Below are 18,274 nucleotides of genomic sequence, written 5' to 3'. Positions count from 1 at the left end.
AACACCTTCAGGTTTGCTGTTACAATCCATAAGAGTTCTAATGAAATCTTCTTCTGATGGCTTTTCAACAAAAATCCAAACAGAAAATGTCTCTATATTCTTTATCAAGTTAGTATTGGTAAGCGATGCTATTGACAGGATTGCTTAAATCATTTAGGTCGATCCGAAATATCTTTAAATCCATTGTGTTTGATTTATTTGGCTTGCATTGCTTGTCTTACCATATCTTTCCATTGAACGACGAAATTGCTTTGTCTGAACCATAGCAAGTTAGAGACTTTGCATCTAGCATCAGTCATTTTGATATATATTTTACAGCAGTGCCCACAAAATTTGCCTTAGGATAGAGCTTGGTTGTCCATTTGAATTAGGTATCAAGCATAATCAATTTTTTATTAACATTAATATATCTGATAAGCAGGATATATTTTTCTTTTTTGCAGTTGATATTATTATAATTCAATTTTGCAGTTTTTTAGCCAAATTCGTTGAATAATATATAAGTTTATGTGAATTGTAAATATGAATTGGAAAACTATGCAACTAAATCATAATTGATATACCTTGAAGATCAGTTATATAAAATGCAGATTTGTCAATCCATTTAACACAATTAAATCTTGATAGCAGTATCATTAGTCATTACCTTCAAAAATCAATTATAGAAAATGCACTTTTTTATATTTATCACTCCATCTATTTTAGTTCTTTCTAAAGCTTTTTGCATTTTGTGTATGTGTATCGCAAAGACTCACACCTTTAACAGTACTTATGCGACTTGTCTGGTTTCTTGTGTTTGTTCAGTAGTGTGGTAGAGACTAAAACTTAGATTTACATTGGGCATAGATTAAAGAAAATGAGCTTTTGCCTGAGTCCTAAATTCTGATTATTCATTTTTCTTTACAACTGACAATAAACCAGATTTTCACCGAGATAATAAACCAAGCAGTATGAGATCCCATGAAAAGATGAAAGCAACATGAATTTCTAAATACACACTCTAATCTATTGTGTTTGCTGTATTGCAGATAACATGGTATATTACAGGTTATTGAATGCAAGTCATTAGAGTTGTATTCTCTAAAATATAGTCAGTAAATTATATCATAATTGTAACAGAATTAAAAGTTGCATTACATCAAATGTCATAACATACACATGACCAGTTCATGATCTGCTGGCCTACTAAATTTACAGGATTAATCTGAGTGAATATAAATATAACTCCTAACACAATTAATGCATCTGTATAAATTTAAGAGTTTGCAGCTATATATATCCCACTCACTGTGGAATCCTAGATGTCAATATGGTAGTGCACCCAGCTAGCTTATTGTTGTCTACATTCTTAAGAGGGCATATTTATTCATTCTTTTGCACATTCTGTTGTATAGCCCTCTTGGCCAGTTTCCTGTGTAATCAGGTCTTCCTCTTTGTCTTCAACACCACCTCAAGGACCTTGGGGTTGTGTCAATCGATCATACAGTGCTTTCAAATCCAATGCCTTTAGTAAGGTCTACTTTATTATGTACATGAAAAACCAGTTAAAGTTGCCATGTTTTAGAGGTGCTAGGTGATGTGGATCTATTTTCCTGCAAAGGCCCAGAGATCATCACAGTTGGAGTTTGAAGGATAATCTGTTTGTTGTTGCTGCTGCTGCTGCTTCTCATTAGACTGTCTCAGAAGCAGAGTCATATCAGGCATTGGGTAAATTGTATCATTAGAAAACCTATTATCTTTGGACCCATGATCCTCCTGGCTTAATTGTGAAGCAACAAATTTATCCAAAACTCTCCAGTCAGTCACCTGCTCTTCATTGTATGTATTATTAAGTTGTTGGTCTGAGTGAGCATTGGCATGGCCTTCCATGCTACCTGTTTCTATTCCATGATTATTATATGGTATTGGGCACTCTGGTCTTTTACTGGAGGATGCATTGCAGGCTATTTTTGGGCTTTCCAGCTGGGGAAGCTGAAGGAAGGGATCATGAGGCATATGGTATTGGATCTCAAGCTCCTGTTTACAGGTGAAGGGATGCTGATATCCCATATGATCTCCACCTTGTGAATATTTATTTGGTGAATCTAATTCAGGAAGCAAGTTAACCTGATCTTCATACCAGCAACCAGAATCATGATCATTTCCTTTTCTCTGAGTTGTAATTCTCTTCTTGAACACACGGCAAACAACCCATCCCTCCTCCTGCACAAAATTGCAAAAGGTTAGTAATGGAACAAACCAAAGATAAAAATAAATTTGGTCTTCTATCTTCTTCATCAATGCAATAACCAAACTAAATGTTAACAGCTATAATGCTTAGAAATGGAGATTTTACATATTAGCATTTTGTTGCAAGGAGTTGCCTTATCTTATTTATTTTTTTACTGAAAGATATATCTTATGTTATAGTAGCAGCCCACAAGGAGAGATCATATAGCTGTTGACATCTTTTCCCAACAAGTGTCTCTTAACTGAAATTTCTAGAGCTCATCGACTCTAGAAATTGTATAGGAAAGTCTCCATAAACTGACACAGATTACTGTAATATATTTCCAAAGGTCATAGAGAACAAAATATTTCCATTTTGAGGTCTAAGATATGAAATCAATATATTTTCACCTGGCCTGTCATTAACTCTAATAATGGCTTAATTAACTGCTAGTGTTAGAAGTATACAAATCAAAGTCCGCCAAAACCATTCTACAAATGGAATTCTTAGACTATCTAAAAAGACATTCTTTTAATGACAGACCACTATTGAATACCTCTATTGTGAATAGAAAATGATTAAAAGCGTCATATATTTTTTGATTAAATAAATTTCCAGCTTTTTCTTTTCAATTTTTTGGAGACTAGATTAGAAGCTAGTTCTTCTTATGGAGTCCCATCGGTTTACTTCGGGCATTTGTTAATGTAGTTTTGATTTTGATTGATACATAGAACTCTTTGGCTTGAACCTTGTAATCTAGTATTGATTTTGATTCATATTTTGAAATCTTTAGCTTGAACCTTGCAATGAAAGTGAACAAAGGAAACAGAAAGTTCATTTAATTTTTGAAACTTCCATGAGACCAGCTAGAGTTGAAGTAGATAAAAGTGGAAAAAGTTTCAGTTTACTTGCCTGAGGAGTGCCATTTTCATTTGTCTCAAGTCTGTATTCATGCATGATCCAGTCTGATTTTTGTCCATTGGGAGCACGCCCTTTGTAGAAGACTAAAGTCTTTCTCATTCCAATGAGATGAAGCTTCGAATATATAGCCTTGTCCCTGCCTGTGGCCTTCCAGAACCCAGCTGCTGTGGCTCTGTTTGTGCGAGTTCCTGTTGGGTATTTTTTGTCCTTGTGGCTGAAGAAGTACCACTCTGTTTGTTCCTCGGATCCTATCTTACATTTCTCTGCACATTAACATAAGAAATACCAAAATCAAATATAGACAATATCTCAGACACCTTGCCTGACGGCATTACTGTTTTTCCAAGTCTTAGCAAATATATGGTTAGTGTTTTTTAAAATACCTTGGAGATCCCAAGGCTCAATTTTGTACAGATCGATATCCCTGATAACGTCCAAGTCAATCCTTTTCGAAGCAACTTTCTTCCTGAGATAATAATCTACCAGCTCTTCATCGGTGGGGTGGAATCTGAAACCTGGAGGCACGCGGGATACTGTGTTCATTGTAATGAGGTGGATCTTCCTGCACACATATATTCTACTAGTGTTAGCCATAAAACCTCTTTTGTACAATGATTAGAGGAGCCTTGGCAAGTATCCGCTCTACGGAGTCACAGTTTTGCATTATTCCTAACAAAACAGATGGGAATTAGAACGTACAAAAGTAAAGTGTATGACTAAATATGCTTGTCATAAATTGCATCTTAGAAATCAAATAACGGGGACCCTTATTAATCCTTAAATCAAGTTATCTAATGCTCACTGATAAGCTAAACTAAATAGAATCAGTCGTCCATGGTTATACACGTTTTATGTGCTTATAAGAAATTTCGTGAATGAGAGAAGTCCATTAAAATGTCAACATAGAAATCAAACTCGAAAAACGCCATATTAGATTTCTGCAAAAGAGAAATCTGGTGCTGTAAATGCGAACTCTCGGGCATTGAATGATTTATCTGTTAATTTTATTGCTTTAGTGACATTTTAAACTCAATACGTTGGACGACTGGTGATGTCTCTTGTTATTTGAATGGCTTGACCACTTTAGGCTGATCAAATATATTTGACTCCGGTCGATTAGGTTTAATGCTTGGGATTTCTCAGCCTTATAATAGAAAAGAAATAATTTGCACTAATGCCCACGAATGACCATTTTCTAATTTATAATGAAGTCACAAATGGGAAATTTATTTCTGACATTAAAAACAAGGTTTCAGCAAGATTTGAACTTCTTATAAAAAACAACACAACCATCGCATCATAGCAATATTAACTTTAGATTTAATATATTATAGTGCATTGCATTTTCTTTTCAAATATATTTAAATTTCGAAATTTCTTTTGTGGACCACTCAACTTTTCAAATAAACCCAGAGACAATTTCAATCCATAAAACCAATTAAAAAAGGAAAAGCAGCTCAACCCATTCTGCCTCAAAAACATGGGCATGTCTGTGTAATATTCAGATTTTTCAGGATTACTAGATCCTAAATAGAAGTACAGTTCTGCATCAATAATGTTTTATTTAATCTGAGGAGGTAGGGTCGATTAATGAGTTAGTGGGTGGGGGAGTGCAACATCATGACTGACCTAAAAAATGTAGAATTACAATGAGAAGTCCTTAACAATTATAATGTCCAGTCTGAGTTGTTGGGTAGTCACTGATCTCCGGATCTGTGGACCTCCACAACTCAGGTTGGTGGATAAGGAAGCCATGATTGTGTTGCTCGCCATTGTGATCAATTCAGAACGTCGAGCAAGTTCAATGTATCAGAAAAAGTAAGGTGGGTGGGGCTAGTTGTACCCCAACAACCCAACATTTATAATGAAATCTAACAATTATATTTACAGATGCAATTAGTAGCAGCCATGAAACTGTCTGCAGATGCAATCAGTAGTATCTAGCCATGCTTCTATTGAAGTTGTGCTTGTTTAAGTGCGTGCTCAGGCTCTCTTAGATTTTGGTTAGATGGGACTTTTCCTAGATTCGTACTGGTGAAGATACTATCTATATACTGTGTGCACGTCATATCTTGTACGTTGCATGACGCATGGAATACGGCTTCAATCAGTAGCCTGCAGGGAGAATTTTTTGCCAAGGACCTTTAGCTTTTGGGATGCTTCCAAATCTAAGGAATTATAATAACAAAGACAAGCACGTCTTTAGACAGTGACTTTTGTGACTGGTTGCAGAAGAATATACAGGCGCCTTCAAAAAGGGTTGTGTCCAGTTATGTCAGCATCTCTGTAGTCATTCATTCCACTGGCACTAGCTACCGTTATACAAGATTTCATGGCAGTGGGATTCTTCGTATTGGGTACAATAATGAAAAATAATTGAAACGTTTTGGGCAATATTAAAAACTTTAGAGTCTTAACAGAAAACGAAGTATTATATTGTTGTGAAATTCACAAAAGGAAACTGAAGATTTCTTGTTGACTAAAATGCATGCTTCCTAATAAGAATAGAAACTTCAATACTGTTGCAAACCCACTATTCACATTGATATCTATTACAAAATGTCTTTCATTGCTCTCAAAGGAACTGTGATTCAAAGCTTGTTTACACTGAAGGCTGTGTGCATTTTACTAGAATTATTTTGATCGTGATTCTGGTAAGAGAAGTGGTTTTATGACCATTCGTTTCTCTTTTGATGGTCGATAGTGGAGTATGACGTAAAATGTTGATTAACGATGTTTATGTATTTAGAAGTTTTAAAGAAATTCAATATGATGGATGATAGAAAATTAATATCTTTAATGCATATAAAAGTTTTAGATTTAAATAATCTATCTATTGAATACTCTAGTATATTACTCATATTATTTATTTATATTAAACAAGATTTCAATATGAAATGATTTTAGAATTAAAGAATTAATTATAATTTTATATCTATTTTAAAAAAATATATACTTATATGAAAAGGTAATTTTCTTATTTTTATTCTACCACCTATAGGAAAAGGGTATCACTAGTGGTCGGCCTTAATGTTGCACACCCTAAGTTCTTAAACGATAATTCATTTGAATTTGATGATTTTTTCTTGGTTTCTTCATAGACAATCTAAAAGCTTTCATTATTTTGACTTTTGGATATTTAAGACAAACGTGGGAGGATACATTATACACATAAAAGTCAAAGAGTGGTCATTTTGAAGTGACTTTCCAAACATATTCTTTATTGCCTAATCAATCATTCATTTTGACCACCACAAATTTTGCACAATTGATCTAATATATATTCTTTTACTAAATGTTTTGACAAATACCTATGTACAAATGTCATAATAATCATGCTATGGATATCAATAAAGTTGCACAACTCTTCCAATTAAATATATTTTTTAATTGCTAGACATACAAATATACAACTATAATACACCTAAAAAAATTTAATAAATTCTTGATTAATATATATTATTACGATTATCAAAACATGAGCTTATATGAATCCTTTACCCTAAAATCAAAATAAAGTTTGAGAAATATACATTGAACAAAGTAATTCTTTGTGTGTATCATCCTAGTTAAGAGTTCTACTTGGAATACTCCTCCATTCTCTAGAGACGTGCATTGAACAAAGTAATTCTTGTGTGTATCATCTTAGTCAAGAGTTCTACTTGAATACTCTTCCATTCTCTAGAAAATCTAGCAAGTTGGTAGCGAATCTAGTGTCGTTGTCGCATTTAATTTGAGAGAGTCGTAAGATTCACGTTTTGTCACCTTTACTGAGATGCTAAGCTTTAAAATTATGCCGTACATGCATACGTACAAGCAATGTTATCATCACACAACGCAGTTTACTGACAGTGGGCTTTTTGTGATAACAGGCATGCAGGCGTGCGCATCTCTTCAGAACTCCACATCTTACAATTGCTCTCTACTACTTGAGCAAACTTATCAGTTGGAACAAACATCCATCTCCATTAATTGCATTTCTTAAAGCTACTTTAATGAAATTTCAAGTCAGGCCAGACTGCTGACGGAAATTTTGTCTTGTGGTCTAGTATTCAAAGACAAAAGGACACTTCTTCTTTATTAAACGCTCAATTGATTTTGGAATTCATCCATAATAGAATTCAATGGAGTTGGAAGACATAAAAAACAGATCCAGATGGAGTATAGAATGTTTTTATGTTTTGCAATGCGCTAATTAATATCTCTGCAGCTTTTTTTAATTCTTTTTATACAAAATTTCCCTTAAAGTGGTGCCTCGTTAAACTGAGATAGCTGCCCAGACTGAGCTTAGTATAAACAAACATGGCTACCAAATAGAAAAAGGAAAAAATCACGCATGCATTGAAAGCTATAAAGTCTGTTTTGTACTGCGCATGCAAGAACAGTATACAATAATTTACTGGTTGTTTTTAGATTATTGAAAGAAGAGGAAGAAGAAGCCAACAGTAAGCTTTCAAACACTGTCAAAATGGTCTGTGATTGAATCATTCTCATTGCCTGACGCATACTGGAAATTAATTAAAAACGAAAAGTTAGTACGATAATTATAACAAAACTTAACTTGTCTTTCTCCCTTGAGGTTTTTATTTTCAATTAATTTACTCATATACGTCTGTCAAATGTTTGAAGGGATTATTCTGAAAAAGCCATTGGTGTCTGGTGCTCTTTTAAGTGTTGGTTAAGAACATCAAACTGATCAACATTGTAAAAAATATATAATATGCAAAATCAAATCAAATCAAATTATCAAAATAATATATATATTTATATTTAAAAAATTCAAGATAAATATTTATATTTAGAAAATATTCTTAATTAAAGGATCAAAATATTTGATGTAGATGTATACAAGTTAAGATTTAGTTTTAAGGTCATATAATTGTATTTAGACAAATTTTACTATAAAGCAATGAAAATTTTAAGACAGTATCATATACAAGAAGAGATTTTGAATAGATTTCAAAAGAACAATTATCAAACACATTTTTCTTCATAAACAACATTTGCTTTAAAGTTAGACTTAATATAAAAGTGTTACTATTTTTCTATTGTAATAACTAGACATAAATATAAATCATTCCATAAAATGTATATTAAAAATATTTAAATCATGTACTAAGTCATTTTTTATATCTATTATTTTATCCATTAAAAATTTACATAATATTAAAAAAAACATTTATAAAGTTGATTTTAAGTTTAAAGAGAACCATAAAATTACAACAAAATAATATTTTATAAAAGTAAGAAAAATATAAGCACATTACATCTTAAAATATGATAAAAAAAATTGATGGAATTAAGCAACACCATATCTATTGATTTAGGTGATAATTGGCTAGTTAAAATAGAGGATCATAAAATAATTAATTGTCACATAATTTTTAAAATAATAATCTCTATAAAATAGATTTAGAGACTAAAGAGATGTAAGGAGATTACATGAACTCTTTATAAAAGAGACATAAGAATCAAAGAGATAAAGTATATTATTCATATAAACCACTTCATTATCTAGATTTAATGAATTAGTAAAATTATAAATATAAAATAAGTATATAATCAGTAATTCTCACAAAATTCTAATATAAGATTCATTCTTTAAGAATAAAATAGATATAAAGTATTACTCTTAAAATCATTCTTGATATCCAAAGTATATAAATAAGTGATAGTAGAATTAAAAATTGGAATACAAAATTATACTTAATCTTTCTAATTTAATTGAGAAGAAACAAGTTCATAATTGTAAGTGTATGTGGTGAAACCAAATGAATCTAAATGCAATATAAATATGATATTTGATATAAGATTTGAATGTTAGAGAGTCTTTAGTTAAGGAATTTGTTCTCTCTCTAATATCTCCTCACTAGGGTGAAGATATAGAAAGTGAGTTGAAAATGGACGAATCAAGTTACAATAATTTTATTAAATTGGAAACATATAAAATTAGTTTTGTTATTTAGATAAAAAGAGGTCTATTTTAAAAAAAAATACCAAATTAAAGAGGATAATAACTTTATGATGTTTTTAAATAAGATATAATACATTAGGTCTAGATTTTGTAATAAATAGGACAACCGAATATAAAACGATACTTAGTCACAAGTTCCATGAGGGCACAAAGATGGCATCAATATATCATCATCGCATTGTGGTGGCTAAATTCAATAGAAGTTGGTGGTTCAACCAAGCTTCAACTTATAAATATAAGATTGTAGCCATTGAAAACCAAAGATATCAAAAGGAATAAGGTATTTTCTTTATAAGTAGAAGATTTGATGTGGATAAACATCTTTTGACTAATTGATCAAGATATATAGTCTAAGTGACATGCACTATACTACTTATAAATTAATTTTCATTAATAAACCATAATTAATTATTTTAAGAAAACTAGAATATCTTTAAAAAATAAATATTTGTAACAATAATAATAAATAGATACTATAAAAAATTAATCTTTTTCCATGTACTCAACCCAACGACCCAATGACCTATGCCTTGGTCTTACATTTTGCCAAGTTTTGGGGTACTAAAGAGACGAGGGTGTTGAAGAGGTGAGTTGAGGAGAGACTAGTCTACAGGAAGTAGTGATTGGGCCTGAACCAACCACATGCCAATTACCCACGATAGCGTGAATCTATCTTGGTACCTATATGGAAAGAACCAAAACCCTTGACCAACTATAATGCCCCTTTAGACTTATATAAAACTTTAATCTAATAATAATTAAATAATAATCACAATAATAATAAAATAAAACATTTGTAATAAGAACATAAATTATTTTTAAAAAACTATAAAATATATAATTTTTAAAAATTATATTTAATATTTCAATATCTTTATAAAAAAATTTAAAATATTATCTTTTTAAATATATAATATTATAAATGAATAAATATCAAAATTTTAAAATACAACTTATAATTATATTTTTTAATATCAATTTTAAGTCACTAGATCCCTTATTTTTCAAAGTCAATATATTATTTTTTAACTCACATTCTAGTAAAACTCTTCCTTTTAGAGGCATAACAACCATAAAAGTATTAAAGTTGCTATGATATGCTTTAAGAAGATAAAAAAGGGATTGGCGGTTTACTATAGTTGTAATTTAAGAAATGTTTTGACAAAATTTGTAGAAAATATGAACTTATGTATAATTTCAATCTATTTTATTATTTGTTATTTATTAAGAGTATTTTTCAATTCATAAATTTTATAATTGTTTTGGTTGTGGGTTTTTGTAATAGATTGATATATTTTCGTTTTTCAATAATTTTTTCAAATAAAGAAATCAATCCATCTTTATCATTTATAATTTTTAAAATATATTATCTAATTTTTTTAATAATATAATTTGAGGAGTTGAAAAGGTTCTTAGAAATCCTCCTACAAATTTGCTTCCTTAGTTGACTAGATTTTTTAATCCTCTTTGAATTTCAAGGATATCTCCTTTCCTCTTGTTCCTAAGGAATAAAAATTTGTAGCACATTGCTTTTGCATGTGGGTGTTAGAGAAAATTTATCATTGATATATTATTGAAGTAGGGTTGATAAATCCTCTAAACTTATCAATATTATTCATAATAATCAAATTAAATAGGAAAATGAGTTATCCTATCCTTTATTCTTTTAGCAATAAGGACTATAAGAGTTATTATAATTTAGATATAAGGTTCGAGATAGGGGTAAACATTATATTCCTTGATGGTTTCACTTCTAAACATAAAGGGTTCATAAGAGTCCTTCAAGAGAATTCCTTCTTTAGTCGACTAGATCCTCCATTTCTCTTTAAATTTTGAGGCTCTCTTTTTCTCATGTTCTCTTTATATTTATGAGCTAGGGTTGTTTATTTTTTATAAATCCTCTAAGCTTTTCTAGCTTATTCATAATGTAGATTACATAGAAATGAGATTTTTTCTATATTTTACTCTTCAATGTTTGAGACAATAAGAGTTATTCTAGTTCTATAAGGTTCAAGATATTGGTAAATCTTATTGGGTTTTCCCTCTTCTTACTATAAAAATGTCTCTTACCATTTAAAAATCTCAAAAGTCTAAAATGGAATATGTTTTTTATTAGATAAAAGGGTTTTTTAAAAAGGTCTACACCCTTTTATAAAGAAACAAATATAAGGGAGAAACAACACCCTACAAATGTTCAAAATCACAACTACAAAAAATATGCAAAGATAAACATTTACAAAAAAAATTTACACTATCATAACCAAACCTTGCGATTCTCACACCAGGGGCCCACATGTGGGACGTAAATATTCTTTTGAAGACCTTTCTTCCTTCTATGGACAATGTGCAAGAAAAACCAATGAAAATGTCCGTTAAAATAGAGAGAGGATGAGATACCCTCTTTAAGGATCCATTCAAGTTTGAAACATTAGGATAGATAATCATAGATAGAGAAGTCAATTGTTAAAGAATCCAATACACAAGTTGGAGGAGGTGTGCCAATACCATCCATATAAGGAGGGATAGGATCTAAAGGTGAGAAGTAATAGGTAATATAGGTGAAGAAAAGACCTCCCTCCCAATATGGTAGCAAGAGGCATATATCATAAGTGTCATCAATCACATTCACAATAAGGTGTTCATATAAAGAATTTTTCTATTAGAAGGATATTATTTTTTAATATATTATTTTCACTCTTTCAAAAAACTAATTATTTAATTTGCTAAATTTTAAATAAATATACATGTAAAATAATATTTTTGAATTATTTGAATTAATCTAATGAATGTTAATATTTTTCATAATTTTATAATAACCATTTTTATAAATTAAGTTTAAATATATAAATTTATGATAAAATGAGTTGATAAAATGTATATTTTTAAATGTGAAAATTGTATACGTTGTATTTTTATTTTGGGTTTGTTTATTTTATATGTAATAATTATTTTTACGTAATATTATTTTTTCCAAAAATTTGGTAATTAATTAGATTTATTACTAAACCTCCTTATCCATCCTAAATATTTTAATCTAATATATTTAATTTTTTCATTTTTTACTCTAGTTAAATTAGTGATTAAAGTTTGAATAAATTCAAATCTATAACTTGGCATTTGGCTGTGGTGGGTAGACAAATCCTTTCTTTGAGTGTTTTCTTGGAAACAGTGTCTTTTTGTTATGTGCCCCGTGAGTGGAATAGAGTTGCTGATTGTTTGGCAAAGTGGGCCTCAAATCACATGGATGGGTGGAGAGTTGAAGACTGGGCTCATCTGCCCTTGGAGTATGTTCATGTTGTTGAGGGTTTGGTCAAGGAGGATTTAGCAGTTTAGTTGTTGTTTGGTTGGGGGCTTATGTCGAGTCCTCTTCTTCTTATAGCTGGGTTGTGGCCCTATTTCTATGTCTTGCTCAATTTAATTCAATAAATTTGTACCCCTCTTTTTTCCAAAAAAAAAAAGTTCAATCTATAACTATGGGTTTGATTATACTGCTAAGAGGACCAGGGCTAGTGTCAAGAAAGTTGTGGCTACTTCTGCCAAGGATATCCCTAATCTAAGGGAAAATATCAAAGACCTGTATGGGATTAGCAATACCATGGTTAATACCCTGAAGAATATCAATTAGTTTCTTCTCTCGGGTCTGGCTGGTTTTTTGGGGCTTTAGCCGGTTTTCTATGGTTTTTTGTTGGCTTTTCGTTGGTTTGTTCCTTATGGTTTCTTAATGCTATTATCTTTTAAGTTCCTTTTGTAAAGGGTTTCGGGGCCCCTTCAAAACTTGTTTTTACCTTAATCAAAAACTATGGGTTTGATTACAAAAAATTAAAATTCAAGTTAGTATATGGGCTTAAGTTAACTGCCCTCCTTGCCAACTATTATTTGCTAGGTTAGACACAGAATGTTTCATTTATACAATTTACTAAATTTTTAAATTCAAGTTAATTTATGGGTTCAAGTCAGCCTACTTCCTATAAGGACACTAACAATTTTTTATCTTTTTATTCTAAGCATCGCATTATCACTTAGAGAGCATCATAGCACATAATTGCATGTCTTTGATTGTTGTTTGAACCCCTAAATCAATTCAAAGGGGTCTCACAGTGGAGAATGAAATAGACTCAAGCTACAAATATAGATAGAAATAATATCTATTAAAGATCAATATTGCATTGATCATTTCAAAACATATACTTATCTTTAATATCAATTATATTTTAATTCGAGATAATACATATAAAAATATTATGACAATTGTGAATTAAAATAATAAAAATAGAACCATTCAAAATATTATTAAGTAAATAATACTAATCAAAATAAAATATGTATAATTTCTTCATGTTTTTCATTTTTAAATTATAATAGACTTATTATGAAAAATATAGGATTCATTTTATTTTTTAAAAATAACAAACTTCTAAAAATATATATATAAAGAAATATTAAAAAAAATAAATGAAAAACTTAATTTATTAATGTCACAAATAATGAAAAAAAAAAGTCTTTTTTTCCTCTCCAAATTTAACAATCACATACATATCAAAATAATAATAAACGTAGTATTTTCAAAATGAAACAGCATTTACAATTTATTTTTTCATATATATAACAAAGAAAATAATTGCAAAATAAAATAAAATAACTCCAAACATTTTTTAAGATAACTGCATTTAAGAGATCTATACTATCTAAAGCACATTTATAACTAAATCTAAATTTTAAATACTGTATTTAGCAGTTCCAAACACAATGTAATTGTACTATTGACAGTTTAAAGATAAACTTTATTTTATCTGTCTGCTAATGGGTTATACATGCCTAGAGATCAAGGAGTTAAACGAATGAAGAGTTCTTAAAGAGGAAGTTCAACTATTGAATTGTATCTCTACAGCCAACTGTGATTTCCATGCTTAGCAGGCTTTTTAATGGCGGTGGAAGAGGGTTTGTCAGTTTGTTATCCTCACAATTATTCTAATGAATTCTTGACATCTAGTTAAAAATAGAGTTCCTTCTTCTCAAGATATTCAGCAAATCTTGAGTAAAAGTTGAAAGTCCTATCCCCCGATTCCAAATTCAATCTGAAATGAAACACATTCTTGTTGGTTTATGTGCTATAGTTTTGAGATAAAGGTGGTAGATACCTGGTGTTTCATTCTGCTCTATTCCTTAAATACTATCTGACTATAACAAGAAAAAGCATACAGAAAATTTCCAGAGGACTGGATGAGCCCTCCTCAATTCAAATACAACACTAAGTAACTTCAACATTGTAAACCAAAATTTGAAACTTAATTTGGGTGATGAAAGTATTCAGAGATTCGAATACTGTTCTAACTGTTCTCTGTATAAATTTTTCTTAGCTACTAAGAAAAAAGTCTTATCATAATTGAGAACATTACTAATGGTTTAATTTTAGGCTGCAGTTTTTGTATTTGCACCAGGCAGTCATTTCCAAACCGCCCAAACAATACATTTTTCGTTAAAATGAGACCCACTCGATCTGTGAAACATATATGCAAATATTTTCAAAAGCTTGAGTGCCCAAATCCTAAGGACATTGGAACACAGGCCTAAACTTTGGTCAATTTTTCTGAATTAAGTTCTGAGAATTAGAAGATAAGCATGGTATAGTGTTATATAATTATAAGGTTTACTGACTACAAGAGAAAGCTCAGTGGGTGAATGTATGTTATTTTCGACAGTATTGATGTAAGGGAAGAGATGGTCCTTAGAAATCATATTCCTTAAACCATTGATTGACAGGCTTTGAGAATGTGGGTCAGATAATTAATTACTAGAGATGTGTAAGTAGGTCCACTGAAACTATCAATTTGCTACCATGTACTACATTGTCCACTCATTTGAAGCACAAGGTCTACATACCAGGCTATAGATTCCTAGTAAACAAACACCTCAGAATTTCACAGGCATTGAGTTGAGTAGAAAAATACGCCAGTCTCGTCTAATACCAATTGAGATGTCTAATGTTTGTTAGATCAGCCATGGAAGAAAATTTAGATGTAAAATCTTGAAAGCAGAATATACAGGTCATCTTTATACACACCATAACCTATGAAGTGGTGCATCTTAAAGACACACCATAACTTATCTTATGTAGTGGTGCATCTTAAAGACTGGATATAAGTTATGGTGCATTTTAAGGATTGGCTAAGGTTTTTTTGCAGGAGATGCACAGAGATTCACAATTTGGAAACTGGCAGTTGGGAAGTTATAGAAGGCCTGGGCTTAAGTAGAAATGGGAGTGAGAGACAGATCTGTTGAAATTTAGGCTGGCAGATGGGAATTGATTCTGTTTTAAGCATGGGTGGGTGAAAAACATTCTTCTTCCAACAACCATGGTTTCAGTTTGGAAGTGAATAAATTGCTCTGCTACATTACCATGGAATTTCAGTAAGCAGATCGTAAGCCGCTCTGCTAGGCTGGGTGGGTAACTGGTGGTGAGAAAAGGAAGGAAAATTTACGTATGTTTGAATGGAACAGCGACAAAGTACGTCTAGACTTTTATTGATACCTTTCTATGTTCTAAAGGGCCTTTTCGCTCACGTTAATTTTTCGTTTTTTCAAACAGGCAGTCATTCATGAATGTTGCTTCACGAGGGGTTTGTAACTGCAATTTAGGAGACACAGTTAAAAGTATTTATTGTTAAATTTGAATACAGAAAGAGAAGGGAGAAGAAGTGACAGACCTCCGATTAAAAACTGCAAATTGGTAGTAGCTTGTGTTTGGTTTCGTCCACCTCGTTCAACAGCGTGAATTCTCCAGCTCTGAAAATTGATGAGGTCGATGTTTTCCTCTGGTGGACTGCAAAAGGATCTACAGTCCAGTCGCCCCAGGACTCGAACCTGGGCGGAAGGGGAGGCGCTTTTTCTTTCCTTGTTCAGAACCAGACAGAAGCAGATGGGTGGGATAAATTTGAGCAAGACAGAGAAAATAAAAGAAGCAAGTACAGAGTGTGTGTTTGTCTTGGGATCAGAGCTAAGAAAACAAAGGCAGAAGGGGGCGCTAGATCCGAAGAATGTACTAACTACAATAAACGGTTTTGAGGGCTCCAAGAATACGTACAAATACAGAGCAGAAATAAAAATGGCAAATTGGGATGTGAGGGGGAAGATGGGTATTATGATAATGGATGGATGGTGTAAGTGGGCAAAAGGAATGAACTGCAATGTACGAAACGCGGTTAAGTAATGCGAGATGGGCCTTGATGTGTCAGACAGGAGATAGAAATAGAAAACAGTTTGCAGAGAAATTAAGAGTTTTGAGATGGATTGATCTACAAGAGAATGCAAATGCACACAAGAAGATACATAGATTTGTTTGCAGAGGAGAGGAGTCGATATCACAAGAGAAGCAGGGAATAAATGAATGAAGAAAGGAAGGCAAAGGGTGGCTAGGGGTTAGGCTGCAGGATTTCCCTGGTGGGACCCAGCTGACGTAATGGAGCAGTCTCTGTAAAAAGGGCTAGTTTTCAGGGCCCCGGGCCCCACGGGGAGATTAGGGTTGGTTAATGTTGGATTTCTTTAATTCCACCTGGGTCCCACCACAGAGGGACCTCCAACGACCGACGCCATACATTACGACAGCGACCCCGAACCAAATAGAACCAAAACAAATAATAATAATAATAATAATACCCGCAAAATCAATTAATTAATTAGAAAGAGCTTCCCGGCGGAGGGGTTTGTGCGCCGACGGATGAGTAGCCGGACCCCCTTGAATGATGGGCGTGGGAGTCACAACTGCCACCTGGCGGTTGCCGTGGCGTACCACACTCATAGTTAAATAAAATGTGGGCCCCGCAACAGCGATGGGCAAGAGGTGCAGAGCTGTCCGTGTTGGGCCAATCCCGTGCTTTGGCGCCACGACCGGAATCCTTTTCGGTCACTGCAGGCACGCGACCTCCCAAAGCTTCTGGTCAATTTTAACCCTGACACGTAGGGGACAATTCATCGCCACCCTCCCGCGTGCTTTGCTTCCTCTCCAAGCCACCGCCCCCGGTCACATGAACCCCAAAATTCTAGCCCCCCCTGCCCCTCTGCCGCCCCACTCTGCCTGCCTGACAGTACAGCACAGCCCTGTCCAGGCGACGGAGAGCTCACGCCAGGGTTCGAACCTTCGCCTCGCCGCTCGCCATTTTGCCTTTCAATTACTTACCGCCCGCGCGCTCAGGCGCCGCCGCCGCCGCCGCGCTTGCATTTTTATCTCCCAAGAGGCAAAATAGTGAACGAAAAGTTTCACACGTGAGCCACAGTCACGAATGCCAACCGCCCAACGCTTTTGAAACCCTCACTTTTTACTAATTTCCGAAACCCTAATCATGTCTAAAACCCTGATCTTTATTCTGAAACCCCTCTCTGATCTTTATTTAAATTTCTGAAACCTGATTTTTATATTTAAGATTTGTGTGATGCCCATTTTTAAGATTAGTGTAACTATGGGCGTGAGAGGGCCCCGGATCCTTACGTTCTCAGCTGGGGCTAGATTTGAAACCCTAATTTTTACTTTAATTCTTGAAATCCTCATTTATATTATTTCTAAAGCTCTGTTCTGTAATCCTGATTTGGTATTTAAACTTTTGAAACCCTGATTTCCACTTTTGAAACCCTAATTTTTATTTAACATCCTCATTTATATTATTTCTAAAGCTCTGTTCTGTAATCCTGATTTGGTATTTAAATTTTTGAAACCTGATTTCCACTATGGAAACCCTATTTCTTATTTAAATTCTTCAAATCTTCATTCATATGATTTCTAAAGCTGTTCTGTAATCCTGATCTGGTATTTAAATTTTTGAAACCCTGATTTCCACTTTCGAGACCCTAATTTTTATTTAAATTCTTGAAATCTTCTATGATTTATACTAAAACCCTGTTCTGAAATCCTTATTTTTATTTAATTTTATCTGAAAAGTTGAGTTTTATTTAAATGACTAATGAGCAGGCCCCCTTGATTTTTGTTTAAATTAATGAAATACCGATTTTTATGACAAATTTATCTAACAATGGCTTAATTTTTATTTAAATTCATAAAAACCTCATCTTTATTATTTCTAAAACCCTAATTTCTATTTAAATTTCTGAAATCTGATATTTATAAATTACTCAAAAACTCTTGATTTTTATAATTAAATTTCTGAAATCTGATATTTATA

General features: G+C 32.4%; 1 protein-coding gene across 1 annotated transcript; it reads right to left on the bottom strand.

Annotated features, from left to right (window-relative positions):
- Positions 1–1,489: 1,489 nt before the first annotated feature.
- On the bottom strand, positions 1,490–16,486 carry LOC131042809 (NAC domain-containing protein 7). Its single transcript, XM_057976129.2, has 4 exons — positions 15,809–16,486; positions 3,514–3,692; positions 3,122–3,393; positions 1,490–2,202 (listed from the first exon to the last, which is right to left on the bottom strand). The coding sequence occupies exons 2-4, from the start codon at positions 3,671–3,673 to the stop codon at positions 1,585–1,587; spliced, it is 1,050 nt and encodes a 349-aa protein (XP_057832112.1). The 5' UTR covers positions 3,674–3,692; positions 15,809–16,486; the 3' UTR covers positions 1,490–1,584.
- Between the last annotated feature and the right edge of the window lie 1,788 nt (positions 16,487–18,274).

This window comes from Cryptomeria japonica, chromosome 10 (genome assembly GCF_030272615.1).
Source record: "Cryptomeria japonica chromosome 10, Sugi_1.0, whole genome shotgun sequence".
Lineage (NCBI taxonomy): Eukaryota > Viridiplantae > Streptophyta > Pinopsida > Cupressales > Cupressaceae > Cryptomeria > Cryptomeria japonica.
The sequence above is the reverse complement of the archived record's forward strand: the minus strand, read 5'-3'. Positions and strand labels throughout refer to the sequence as shown.